Source organism: Eschrichtius robustus, chromosome 1, assembly GCF_028021215.1.
Source record: "Eschrichtius robustus isolate mEscRob2 chromosome 1, mEscRob2.pri, whole genome shotgun sequence".
Lineage (NCBI taxonomy): Eukaryota > Metazoa > Chordata > Mammalia > Artiodactyla > Eschrichtiidae > Eschrichtius > Eschrichtius robustus.
The window spans coordinates 46,055,319-46,069,401 of record NC_090824.1 but is presented as its reverse complement, the minus strand read 5'-3'; the positions used below and the strand labels follow the sequence as shown (position 1 = coordinate 46,069,401).

Below are 14,083 nucleotides of genomic sequence, written 5' to 3'. Positions count from 1 at the left end.
TTAAGAATTCCTACCTAAGGGAGTGATGCAAACATGTTACTATCAACTTTTCCAACATGGGTATTTTGGGCATATGTGTGGGCTGTTCCTTGGTGACAATATTTACACGCATCCCAGGGTTCTCACATTCACACGCACACTTTGGATTCCCATCTCTCAAGATGGGAAATTTTGTCGAGCAACTTCCTCATTATTGTAGAAAGTGTGGGACCTGGTGACTCAATAGTCCAGACTCATTTCAAGACATAGTACGCCTCCACATGGTCAGAGGTGGTTCACTCTGGCCCTCGCCAGACTTGTGAGGTTTACAAACCTATTGTGTGAAGTGGCTGTTGTTCAGTTGGGTCTGCTGGATGGAGCACAGACTACTCCTTTGTAATTTGGCCTTGTTTATATCCCTCCTGACACTCCTTCGTTGACTGTGTCTGGACATTGCCAGGGATTTTGGTCCTGGAGTTCTTCGGTAACAAATCTCATTGCAGTTCAGCTCCCTGGACCACAGTGTGCTTCTTTTCATGCTCTCATTTCCAGCGCTGCTTATAGAGCAAGGCCTGAATCTAAGCGCAGGAGTGCAAAGCCTGTTTTTCTCTTCTACAAGGTCAGCGTGAGGATTGCTAATTCATTATTTTGAAATACGATTGGAGAGTCATTTTGTGGTATGTGGGGTTTGTCAGTGGTGGTCTGGGAGGGCGAGAGGGGCACTGAAGATTAGCGACTGGGAAAGCTTCCTGCTTTGAGAACATTTAACGCCTCTCCTCGGAGGGGTTTTGAGTATAAAAAAAACTAGCTGAATGTGGTTTGCAAAGATTTGTCTTGCATTTGTCAAGAGTAAGGTAACATTTTCTTCATCTCTAATTTATATGACTCTTAGGAGGCCCATTCCTATGAGGTTTTATTAGAACATAATCACTTATGGCCAAAAAAATTTGGACACGCCACAGCCTTAACACAGCCCTATTGGCATTGGTTTTGTCTCTTTCTTCAACAGATGTTTGCAAAAGAGTCATATTAAATGCATTTAATTCTGCTGTCTCAGCCTAACAAATCTTTATCATGAAGATTACTTTAATTGGTGTCAGTTACAATCAGGAAAAGCTCCCAGTATGCTTTTGTTTTCTAGCACTTGGGGAAATTTTCCATCCTAAATAGAATATTGAAATGGGGCATGTAGTAAAGATTTTGAAAACTGAGCTAATCATTTTATTTTCCTCTTTTACATATTCCTGTTTCTATTTGACGTTAAAGCTGGAATTAATCAGAATTCCAGAGTCAAACAAGAAAGAGGTGACTGAACAGTTTTGGGGTGACAGTTGGTACCTACTATCGCTCTCAGGTCACCCAGTCCATCAGTCTTTGTTTAAAGGAAATTTCTAGAAAGAACCTCAGATTTTGAGTAAGAAATCCCAAAGTCTAATAAACTATCAAACAAAATGCCTGGGGACAATTTTATATAGCCATTTTAAAATGTGATTAATAAGGAAATGGTAATGCAAGGGGAAATGGAGACAAATCACTACCCTCATGAAGCTTATATTCTAGTAGAGAACGATGGAAACTGAGTGTGGTACACAGCAGGTCACATGATAAGTGCTGTGGAGACCAGTAAAGCAGGACAGGGGGAGAGGGAGTGTAGGGTGAGGGAGCGATGTGGGCAGTTTAAGAGTGTGTACAGAGAAGGTCTCACTAAGAAGGTAACATGTGAGCAAAGATGGAACTGAGGGAGGCTGGATGTGGGTCTGGGGGAAGAGCGTTCCAGGCAGGTGCAAATGTTGGGAGGTAGGCCCAGGTCTAGCATGTAAAGGAACAGCAAGGGAGCCAGGATGTGAATGAGGGACAGTAGTAGGGGGTGGGCTAGATCACAGAGGGACTAATAGTCCGTTCTATGGCTTTTACCATTGGAATGTTTGATCAGAGAAGTGACATGACCTATCTTCTGGTATAAGAAGATCATTCTGCTTATTACATTGATAGTTAGATTCTGGATATATTTTGAAGATCCAGCATGTAGGATTTGCTCACAGGTAAAGGTAGTCAAGGATACTCCAAGGTTTCCACCTGCACTACTGGGAAGATGGAAAAGCCATTTGCTGAGATAGAAAAGAAGACAAAAGGTGCAGGTCTAGGGAGAGTGAAAGCAAGAGTTCAGTTTGGGACTTGTTAACCTGTGCTGGAGATACAACTGTAGGAGTTGTCTGCATAGTCGTCAGGCCAGAGGTCAGAACTGAGGCAAGTGGCAGGGGGAGTTGGCCTGTCTTATGTGCCCTCAGGGGTGGGGCAGCCTCAGACCTATGAGAGTTAGCCATTGCCAGGAGGAGGTCAGAAGCCTGAAGGTGAATCCCAACCCTAACTTGAGATTTCAAGACTAGTTACTGCTGACCTGGGTCCTTCAGGAGCAAAGGAGACCTCCTGGATTGCCCAGCCATGCTGGTACCCAGGAGAAAAGGGACTAAGATGGAAAGTCCCCACTGAAGAGATGACAAGATCACTTGGGAGCAGTAAGGGATTATTATAGGTATCTGTTGGGGCCAGAGGTGTCTGGTTCTTGCTCTTTGAGGACAGTCAGGTGCCTATGAATGACCAGCCCCTAACCACCATCGTACTTTCAGAGAAATCGCTGGTGGTTATAATGGGCTATGGAGTCCACTACGTAGATCCCTGCCTTTTCTAGTGAATTCAAGGGACAGCAGCATTTTTGAGTGATTCTTTTTACCAAGTAACATGAAGCTCCCTGTACTAGTTAACTTTTGCTATATGACAAATTACCCCAAAACTTAATGGCTTCACATAATAACGTTTATCTCACAGTTTTCTGAGGGTCAGAAATTTGAGATGGCCTCGCTGAGTAGTTCTGGCTTAAAGTCTCTGGCAAGGTTGCAATCAAGATATTGACTAGAGCTGGAGAATCCACTTCCAAGGTGGCTTACTCACATGGCTGGCAACTTGGTGCTGACTTTTAGCAGGAGGCCTGGGTTCCTCCCCATACGGCGACCTCTCCTGGGGCTGCCTGCGTGTCTTCACAATTGGAGTGGCTATAGCTTCCGCCAGAGCGAGTGAACCAAGAGAGTGAGGTGCAAGCTGCAATGCCTTTTATGACCTAATCTCAGAACGCCTCCCTCACACTCTGTTGGTCACATACAACTGTTCAGATTCAGTGTTGGGGGAGAGTACACAAGGGCATGAAGACCAGGAGGCAAGGATCCGTGGGGACCACCAGCCAGCAATCACCCTCCTTGAAAATAGGGAGGAGGTTTCTATCTTCTCAATCCTTTGTATCTGCTCAAAGCACCACTTGCAGCACCACTTCCATGTTATCTGGGGTCCCCCATCACAACTGGTCTAATCCACATCTCTTGCAGGGCTCCACCAAATTACTGGGATGTTTCTTTAGCCATCTCTAGCTCAAGAGGATCCCTTGGGAGACAGTAGGCAAATGCAGGTGCCAACACAGGAATCCCATTGTTTGCCATGTTGGTTTTTGCCATTTTCCCCCTGACTTTTTAGGTGCCCTCTCAGCTCCCGTCCCTACCAAATGCATGGCGTGTGGTATTCCCACTGTCCTTTGGTCCCTGATTTGTGCAGAGATGCACTACAGTTAGAAGCCTTTATTACATGATGTGTCTAGGATTGAGTTTGTAATACAAATTCTTCCAGGGAGCTTTTGACCATTTAAGACCCACTGTATTCCTGCCTTTTAGCGCATTTATTTAACCAGTACTTCTTGTACGCGTGCATTTAATTTCCAGCCATTTCTTGCATGAGCAAATTGCCTAAATACACCTGTGAGAAACTCTTTTATGGTAAATTTTATTAAACTGAAAACAAGGGTATAATAAAATAGCACTTTAAAGGTAATTTACTAACAACTGGAGCCCTTAAACATTGACATACCATTGTGTAGTAATAATACCAGATTTGGTATTTAAACATATTCTTTGTCACTCCAAGAATCACTGGGACAGCTTCCTAATCCTCATGGTCTTTAATTATAGCTCGTTCAAGATTTTTTTTTACTACTCCTATGTCACTGGTTTATAAATTATAAATCATTAGCTTTTACCCACATAAAACATCCAGAAAACTCTTATCTCTGCTGCTTATCCAGAGAAATAATAAAGAAAATATTCAGAGAAAGTAATAGAGGTGAGTTGGCATCATTGAACCTTATTGTTCTTGGACTTCCGTTCTCTAGACTGTCTACCGACTACAGTTGATATTGGGGTGGATAATAATGGAAACTGAATCACAAAAGTGATCGATTAGTTGAACATTTTGAGGATTCCTGGGTCTTCCCCAGTAAGGAGAATTCCTTGAATACACATCTCAGTAAAGGCTCCTTCTGCCTGGAAGGTGGTGTGGATGACACAAAGGCCAGTGGGCAGCTGGGCAGGACCTGCCATTCCTATACCAAGTCCCCGCATGCAGGGCCTGGCTTCTGTTTGAAGGTGGAGATTCTCACTCTCGTCAGTGCTCTGGGGATACTCCCCCTGAGAGACTGATTCAGCCAATCAGTGCTGGCTGATTAATTTGCCATAAGGAGGGACCTTATGTACTCAAAGATGCCAGAGAGACTGGATGTTCTCAAAGTCCATATAATCAGCACAGGAGGGCCTCCACAGGAAGACAGATCATAATCAGAAACCATTTATTAAGTTGCCCCGAAAAATCGTCATCACAGAATCTAGAAATCCCTTGTCTGTATGATCAGTTCATCCTCTCCCTAAAGGTACCTGGGGAGCTCAATCATAGTCCAAAGGTTGTTTGGTGAGTGGATAACCAGGATGAGGGAAGCTAAGTGAGGGGAATGTTTCGTGGCAACAGGTTAGCTTCATGAGTCCAGCTCAGAATGGGAATGACCTTGCACTAAGGACTGAACTACTAGAAGCCAAAGGGCTAAAACTTCCTTTTTCCTAGAGGGGTACTTAGATAGGTGTATCAGTTATCTTTACCCCAAACGTAGACGCTGAATACAACAATAAACATGTTATCACACACAGTTTCTCTGGCTCAGGAATACGACTCAGGGCCCCTCAAGATGTTCACTGGAGTGTAGTCACCCGAAGGCTTCATGGAGGCTAAGAGTTCTGCTTCCAAGTTGGTGCTGCGGGCAGCAGGGCTTAGTCGCTTACCATTCAGACCTCTGTCCCTACTGGGTGGCTTGAGAGTCCTCGCAGCATGGCAGCTGGCTTCCCGCAGAGTGAGTAACCCAAGGGAGAGCAAGATAAAAGCTGCAGTGCCTCTTCTAATCCATGAAGTCACGCACTGTCACTTCTGCTACATTCTATCCGATAGAAGTGACTCATTAACCCCAGCTTGCTCTCAGAGGGAGTTGATTGGCTCCACCTTTTGGAGAGGACTGACAAAGACATAGTGGACGTATCTTAAAACCACAAAAAGTACATTGTCCTCTGTACCTTCCTTTTTTCTACACTTCCATAGCCGACCCAACTCTTCTGCTTATCCACGTATTCTTAAAATGTTTTTACATTATTATATTTGTAAATATAATGTACATATAAACATTTTAGGGACTTCTCTGGCAGTGCAGTGGTTAACACTCCACCTTCCAATGCAGGGGGTGCGGGGTGGATCCCTGGTCGGGGAGCTAAGATCCCACATGCCATGGGGTGTGGCCAAAATTTTTCTTTTTTAATTAAAAAAAATTTTTTTTAATTGTATGTGTAATTATATATAATTATATTTTAATGTATTATATAATTACATGTGTAGTATATAATTATATATGTAGTATATAATTAGGTATGCATTATAAATATTAATATATTTAGCTTATAACCAAGCTCTTCTAGTATGATAGTCATTATGTATCTTTATGCTAATTTGCATACCCCCATTCTGCCACCTCCCTAGCTGGGGGACCTGGGGCAAGTTACTTGACCTCTCTGTGCCTCTATGTCCCCATCCGTAAAGTAAGGCTGTAATAGGACCTGTGTCATAAGCTTCGTGTGAGGATGAAACGAGGAATTACATGCACAGAGCTTAGAAGAGTCCCTGGCACACAGAAAACATTCAGTACTGTTGTTAGCTCTCAGCATGGCAGCTGGAGCTGTGGCAGAAACAGTTTGATCCAGTAGGTGTAGTTAGCTCTCAGAAGGCCATCGTATTTCCATGTTCCCAGAGGCAGTAAACAAAAGTCATAGTTGTCTTCATGGCCATGCCACAGCCCCACAGCATCCAAGCCCTGTCCCGGGGATAGAGAAAAAACCTTTTCAGGCCTGGAAGGGACCAAGGGTCAGCAGCCTCTTTGCTGTGCTTGTTCCTCCTCTGGATCCCAGGTTAATCCCTGCCAGAGAGGGCTTACCTGGAGATAACATGTTTAGTTTGTACTCTGAGTCCTATTTATTGATAAATTTTGTTTTTGTTCCTAATCTTTTTTTAGGCTGACCTTTCATGGAAGGGTAGAATATCCAAACAGGGAAGTAACCTCGCAAAAAGCTAGGGAGTTCCTCAGCCTCAAGGATTTGTATTAAAGGTTGTTCCCAAATTTTATTTTTAAACATACATTTTTCAGGGTGAAAAATACACTGGCTATGTGTGATCAGTGTTGGCGTTGGACATAGATCCATCTTCACTTCAGGCCCTTTTGCTTCTTGCCAGTGCCTCTTTAGTTCCTTGGGCTTAATGAATAGATTTTATCTTCATCCTAAGCATGTTCATAACTTAAAACATGCCGGGTGTTTGCTGAAAATGTATTGATGAGAAAGTTAGAACTGGTGCTTCCTTCATCTCCCAGAGCAACTTTAAAAGAAAGGCTATATACCTAGTGGAATGCATGAGGGTTGTCTTGTGTCAGGTGGCAATTTGCTAAATATAGGGAGCTTGGAGGGACCTGCTGAGGTCATCTGTGCCCTCCCACCCGCCTTCCCCATCTGAATGTCTCCAGCCCTGTGCTCGCCAATTCAGTAGTCACCAGCCACACGTGGCCTCTGAGCATTTCAGCTGTGGCTAGTCCAAGTTGAGATGTGCTGTCAGTGGTAAAGTACACCCTGGATTTAAAAAAAAAATTTTTTTTATTGAAGTATAGTTGATGTATAATATTGTGTATGTTACAGGTGTACAGTATAGTGATTCACAATTTTTAAAGGTTATACTCCATTTATAGTTATTATAAAATATTGGCTACATTCCATGTGTTGTACAAGATATTCTTGTAGCTTACTTTATACATAATAGTTTGTACCTCTTAATCCCTTACCCCTGTACTGCCACTTCTTCCCTCTCCCCACTGGTGACTACTAGTTTGTTCCCCATATCTGAGTCTGCTTCTTTTTTTAAAAATTTATTTATTTATTATTATTTTTTGGCTGCGTTGGGTCTTCGTTGCTGCGAGGGGGCTTTCTCTAGTTGCAGTGAGCAGGGGCTACTCTTCGTTGCGATGCTCAGGTTTCTCATTGGGGTGGCTTCTCTTGTTGCGGAGCATGGGCTCTAGGTGCATGGGCTTCAGTAGTTGTGGCTCATGGGCTCTAAAGTGCAGGCTCAGTAGTTGTGGCGCACGGGCTTAGTTGCTCCGCGGCATGTGGGATCTTCCCGGACCAGGGCTTGAACTCGTGTCCCCTGCATTGGCAGGTGGATTCTTAACCACTACACCACCAGGGAAGCCCTGTTTCTTTTTTATTATAGTCACTCGTTTGTTGTATTTTTTAGATTCCACATATAAGTAATATCATATAGTATTTGTCTTTCTCTGACTTATTTCACTTAGCATAGTACCCTCCAAGTCCATCCATGTTGTTGCAAAATTTCATTCTTTTTTATGGCTGAGTAGTATTCCATGTATATATGTACCACATCTTCTTTATCCATTCCTCTGTTGATGAACACTTAGGTTACTTCCATACCTGGGCAATTGTAAATAATGCTTCTATGAACATTGGGGTGCGTGTATCTTTTCAAATTAGCATTTTTGTTTTTTTCGGATATATACCCAGCAGTGGAATTTCTGGGTCATATAGTAGTTCTATTTTTAGTTTTTGAGAAAGCTCCATACTGTTTTCCACAGTGGCTGCACCAATTTACATTCCCACCAACAGAGGGTTCCCTTTACTCCAGATCTTCACCAACATTTGTTATTTGTGTTCTTTTTGGTGATAGCCATTCTGACAGGTGTGAGGTAATATCTCATTGTGGTTTTGATTTGCATTTCCCTGATAATTAGCAATGTTGAGCATCTTTTCATGTGCCCGTTGGCCATCTACATTTCCTCTTTGGAAAAACGTCTATTCAGTTCTTCTGCCAATTTTATTCAGGTTGTTTTTTTGATGTTGAGTTGTATGAGCTGTTTATATATGTTGGAAATTAACCCCTTATTGGTCATATCATTTGCCAATATTTTCTCCCATTCAGTAGGTTGTCTTTTCATTTTGTCAGTGGTTTTCTTTGCTCTGCAAAATCTTTTAAGTTTAACTAGGTCCTGTTTATTTATTTTCACTTTTATTTCCTTTGCTTTAGGGGATGGATCCAAAAAAGTATTGCTGTGATTTATGTCAAAGAGTGTTCTGCCTATGTTTTCTTCTAGGAGTTTTATCATTTCTGGTCTTACATTTGGTCTTTAATCCATTTTGAGTTTATTTTTGTATATGGCATTAAAGAATGTTTTAATTTCATTCTTTCACATGTAGCTGTCTGGTTTTCCCAGCACCACTTATTGAAGAGACTGTCTTTTCTGCATTGTATATTCTTGCCTCCTTTGTTGTATATTAATTGACCATATGTATGTGGGTTTATTTCTGGACTCTTTATTCTGATCCATTGATCTATGCATCTGTTTTTGTGCCAGTACCATACTGTTTTGATTACTGTATCTTTGTAGGATAGTCTGAAGTCAGGGAGCATGACTCCTCCAGCTCTGTTCTTCTTTCTCAAGATTGATTTGTCCATTTTGGGTTTTCTTTGTTTCCATACAAATTTTTAAATTATTTGTTCTAGTTCTGTGAAAAATGCCATTAGTATTTTGATATAGATTACACTGAATCTGTAGCTTGCCTTGGGTAGTCTGAAGTGCACCCTGTATTTTGAAGACTTAATACAAAGAAAATGTAAAATGTTTCATCAGTAATTTTTACTGCTTACAAGTTGAAATAATATAATGATATAATGGATTAAATAAAATATATCATTAAAATTAATTTTACCTCCTTTTAACTTTTCTTTTAATACTAGAAAATTTTAAATTGTGTATGCTCGCATTACATTTCTATCTGAGAGTGCTTCTCTGGACCATCTATCTCTATTCTTCAAGCCCCGAGGATGGAGGTTGTAGAGACTTCCTTGGAGACTCCTCTGAGTCTTTTGTCATTCTGGCACTTCACATCCAATCTTATTCTCTCATGCTTCAATTTGAAGACTTCTGCTTCAAGTAGTTGACTGTCCATCTCCTTATGAAATCCCTACTTGACAAAAGTCAGGTATCTCTTCATATTGTTCAGTTGTAAGCCCATTATTTTTTACCTTTGACTTTCTACCTCTTTTCCGACTCTGATAATATTTTAAAATTTTATTTTATTGAAGTATAGTTGATTTATTAATGCAGTGTTGTGTTAACTTCCACTGTACACACACGCACATATATATATACTTTTTCATATTCTTTTCAATTAAGGCTTATCACAGGATACTGAATATAGTTCCCTATGCTATACAGTAGGATCTTGTTGTTTATCCATTCTATATATAATAGTTTTCATCTGCTAATCCCAAACTCCCAGTCCAACCCCCCGCCCCCCGACCCTTGGCAACTACAAGTCTGTTCTCTACGTCTGTGAGTCTGTTTCTGTTTTGTAGATAAGTTCATTTGTGTCATATTTTAGATTCCACATATAAGTGATAATCATATGGTATTTGTCTTTCTCCTTCTGACTCACTTCACTTAGTATCATAATCTCTAGGTCCATCCATGTTGCTGCAAATGGCATTATTTCATTCTTTTTTGTGGCTGAGTAGTATTCTATTGTATATATGTACCACATCTTTATCCATTCATCTGTCGATGGACATTTAGGTTGTTTCCATGTCTTGGCTATTGTGAATAGTGCTGCTATGCATAGAGTTGCATGTATCTGTTTGAATTACAGTTTTGTCCAGATATATGCCCAGGAGTGGGATTGCTGGATCACATGGCAACTCTATTTTTAGTTTTCTGAGGAACCTCCATATGGTTTTCCATAGTGGCTGCACCAATTTACATTCCCACCAACAGTGTAGGAGGGTTCCCTTTTCTCTACACCCTCTCTAACATTTGTTATTTGTAGACTTTTTTATGATGGCGATTCTAACTGGTGTGAGGTGGTACCTCTTTGTAGTTTTTAAATTTTTAAAAAAATTTATTTATTTTATTTATTTATTTTTGGCTGTGTTGGGTCTTTGTTGCTGTGCACAGGCTTTCTCTAGTTGCAGCTAGCGGGGGCTACTCTTCGTTGAGGTATGCAGGCTTCTCATTGCAGTGGCTTCTCTTGTTAAGGAGCACGGGCTCTAGGCTCACGGGCTTCAGTAGTTGTGGCACGCAGGTTCAGTAGTTGTGGCTTGTGGGCTCTGGAGCGCAGGCTCAGTAGTTGCGGTGCATGGGCTTAGTTGCTCCACGGCATGTGGGCTCTTCCCAGACCAGGGATTGAACCTGTGTGCCTTGCATCGGCAGGCAGATTCTTAACCACTGCACCACCAGGGAAGCCCCCTCATTGTAGTTTTGATTCACATTTCTCTAATAATTAGCGATGTTGAACATCTTTTCATGTGCCTGTTGGCCATCTGTATGTCTTCTTTGGAGAAATGTCTATTTAGGTCTTCTGCCCATTTTTCGATTGGGTTGTTTGTTTTTTTTCGTAATTGAGTTGTATGTGCTGCTTGTATATTTTGGAAATTAAGCCCTTGTCGGTCACATCAATTGCAAATATTTCTCCCAGCCTGTAGGTTGTCTTTTCATTTTGTTTATGGTTTCCTTTGCTGTACAAAAGCTTGCAAGTTTGATTAGGTTCCATTTGTTTATTTTTGCTTTTATTTCTATTGCCTTGGGAGACTGACCTAAGAAAACATTGATATGATTTATGTCAGAGAATGTTTTGCCTGTGTTCTCTTCTAGGAGTTTTATGGTATCATGTTTTATATTTAAGTCTTTAAGCCATTTTAAGTTTATTTTTGTGTATGGTGTGCTGGTGTGTTCTAACTTCATTGATTTATTTACATCTGGCTGGCTATCCAACTTTCCAACACCACTTGCTGAAGAGACTGTCTTTTCTCCATTGTATATTCTTACCTCCTTCCTTGAAGATTAATTGACCGTAGGTGTGTGGGTTTATTTCTGGGGTCTCTGTTCTGTTCCACTGATCCATGTGTCTGTTTTTGTGCCAGTACCATGCTGTCTTGATTACTGTAGCTTTGTATCAACTCTGATAATTTTTAATGACCTTCCCTGGGTCATCTCTGGTCTCTGTTTTTTTTAATAGATCTTTATTGGAGTATCTGGCCTCTATTATTTTTAAAACTTGGTATCTGAAACCACCCAGCATGGCTCTAACATGAGCCTGACTAATGCAGAGACAAATAGAAGGAATTATTTCCACTATCAAGTATTTGACTGGTCCTTTTGATATATTACCTCATTTAATCTTATAACACAAGGAGAGACAGGTGCTCTTGGTAGCACTCTTCACTGATGAGGGAGTTGAGGCTCAGAGAGGTTGAGTAACTTACCAAAGTTCCATTGCCAATTAGGTGCCAGAGCTGGGATTCATGCCAATGTGTGCCTGACTCTGAAGCCCACATTCTTTCATTACCTACCATGTCTTTCTCGCCTAATACTTTTCATTGAATACACCCCTTCGTCTTGAGAGGCCTTATCCTACACAGCTAGTGCATTTGTAGCTTATGGTCAACACTGACTCTTGAGCTTGTTCTGGTATGTTTGTGCCTCACTAGAATTGTGAAGCCCTTCTGCTAAATTCCAGAAATGCCTTTTCAACCCTGCAGATACTTTGTGAAAGCCCTAGCCCTTCTACAGTCATCACTGGGCCAGTTGAGGTGTTCAGGTGTTCGGAATGACTTTTCTGGAGGGAGCTTTCTTTCCTATCATCCCAGGCCCCATGGATAACTATCAGTCTCCAAAACAAGCTACTTTTCAAAGGCCAGTTAAGGCAATTAATCCATGTTTACCGAACGGCAAAAAATTTGTGTTTTGAATAGTAGGGAATAGGAGGGGTTCCTTGGGAGAGTGTTAAAAACAAATCTTTTCATGGATGAACCTTGAAGACATTATGCTAAGTGCAATAAGCTTGTCACAAAAGGGCAAATACTATATAATTCCACTTAAATACAGTAACTAGAGTAGTCAAATATATAGAGACAGAAAGTAGAATGATGGTCATCAGGGGATGGGAGAGGGTGTTTCATGGGTACAGAGCTTCAGTTTGGGAAGATAAAGATCTGGAGATGGATAGTGGTGATGGCTGCACAACAATATGAATGTACTTAATGCCACAGAGCTGTACACTTAAACATGGTTAAAATGGCAAATATTATGTATATTTTATCATAATAAAAATAACCAAACAGATCTTCTACATTTAAAGAAAAATAGCTTGCTTAGCATGTGTGATCGGAGGTGCCACTGGAGCTAAGTCTTGGGTCTATTGTTCATTCTAGCTTTGAGATCACAGTCATTTTCTGAGTCAGCTTCTCATGAGGAAGGTGCAGGCGTACTTCACCGAGCTGAGGGGTGTCCTTTTTTCCCTGACAGATTTCTCCATCTAGGAAGTTTTACCAACTTCAAACAAATGCCTTTGCCAGGGCTTCAGCCACTTTCCACAAATGTCTGGGGAAGGGAAAGCAGCCGTACCTTCGCGGACTCCACTATATGGACCCTTGATTATACTCACTTTTCCATGGAGATTTTCTTATTCCTTCTTCACCTATCTGAGGCTTTGCCTAGACTTTCCTAAGAAATAAAATGGCTGTAAATTGTATTTGTTTGTACCGAAGTGGTCATAGCCTCTTTGGAGACCTGCATGAGAATTAGATTGAGCACCCAAACATCTCAGAGCGTTTGTTTCATGTTTCATTGAAGTCACTGCCCCCTGACAACCTGAGGTCAGTTATCCAACTCAATGCAGAGGCTGTTTTGAGAAAATTTAGCTAGGGTACGTAGATTGAGACTCTAATCCCCAGGAATTCTCTTCACAATGTGGTGCTTGGTGCCACTGTGGGTGTAATTGCTTATTTGCCCTGCATATTTTCCTTTTCAGGAATCATTAACCAATGGCAACAGGAATCCAAGGATAAAGTGATTTCCCTCCTGTTAACTCACCTGCCTTTGCTGAAGCCAGGAAACCTCGACGCAAAAGTAGAGTATATGAAACTGCTGCCCAAAATCCTGGCGCACTCCATTGAACACAACCAGCACATCGAGGAGAGCAGGCAGCTGCTGTCCTATGCTTTGATCCATCCGGCCACTTCGTTGGAAGACCGCAGTGCTTTGGCCATGTGGCTGAACCACTTGGAGGACCGCACGTCGACCAGCTTTGGCGGCCAGAACCGAGGCCGCTCGGACTCTGTGGATTATGGGCAGACGCACTACTATCACCAAAGACAGAACTCCGACGACAAGCTTAATGGGTGGCAGAACTCTCGGGATTCTGGGATTTGCATCAACGCCTCCAACTGGCAGGACAAAAGCCTGGGGTGTGAGAATGGCCACGTGCCCCTCTACTCCTCTTCATCCGTCCCCACCACAATCAATACGATTGGAACCAGCACAAGTACAAGTAAGTCCCCGAGAAGCCCTTTAGCGCAGTCTGGTTTGGCGACTTGCTGTGTGTGGCATATCCCACTGGGAATGTCTGCTCTGAGCACCCTGTAACCCTGGGAGAGGAGGGCTGATTGGAATTGGCTGTGGGAAAGGGCTCTTTGGACCCCATCTTTGTTGTTCTTTCAACTCTGGAAAGAGAAAAATGCTGGGCAGCTAAAAATGATTGATGGTCCAAATTCGGGTTACAAATAGACAAAAAAAAAAAAGAAAAAATTAAATGAGACAGATTAAGTGGTGAAAGAAGGAAACTTCCTGTTTCCACGAACAGAAATG

General features: G+C 41.8%; 1 protein-coding gene across 6 annotated transcripts in view; it reads left to right on the top strand.

The window, feature by feature from the left end:
- Positions 1–14,083, top strand: part of SAMD4A (sterile alpha motif domain containing 4A) — a 224,660-nt gene that overhangs the window by 128,400 nt on the left and 82,177 nt on the right. For all 6 annotated transcript variants that reach the window (XM_068545287.1, XM_068545313.1, XM_068545268.1 and 3 more), the window contains one exon: positions 13,248–13,766. In XM_068545287.1, coding sequence (XP_068401388.1) covers positions 13,248–13,766 — 519 coding nt within the window. The remainder of the gene's footprint in view (positions 1–13,247; positions 13,767–14,083) is intronic.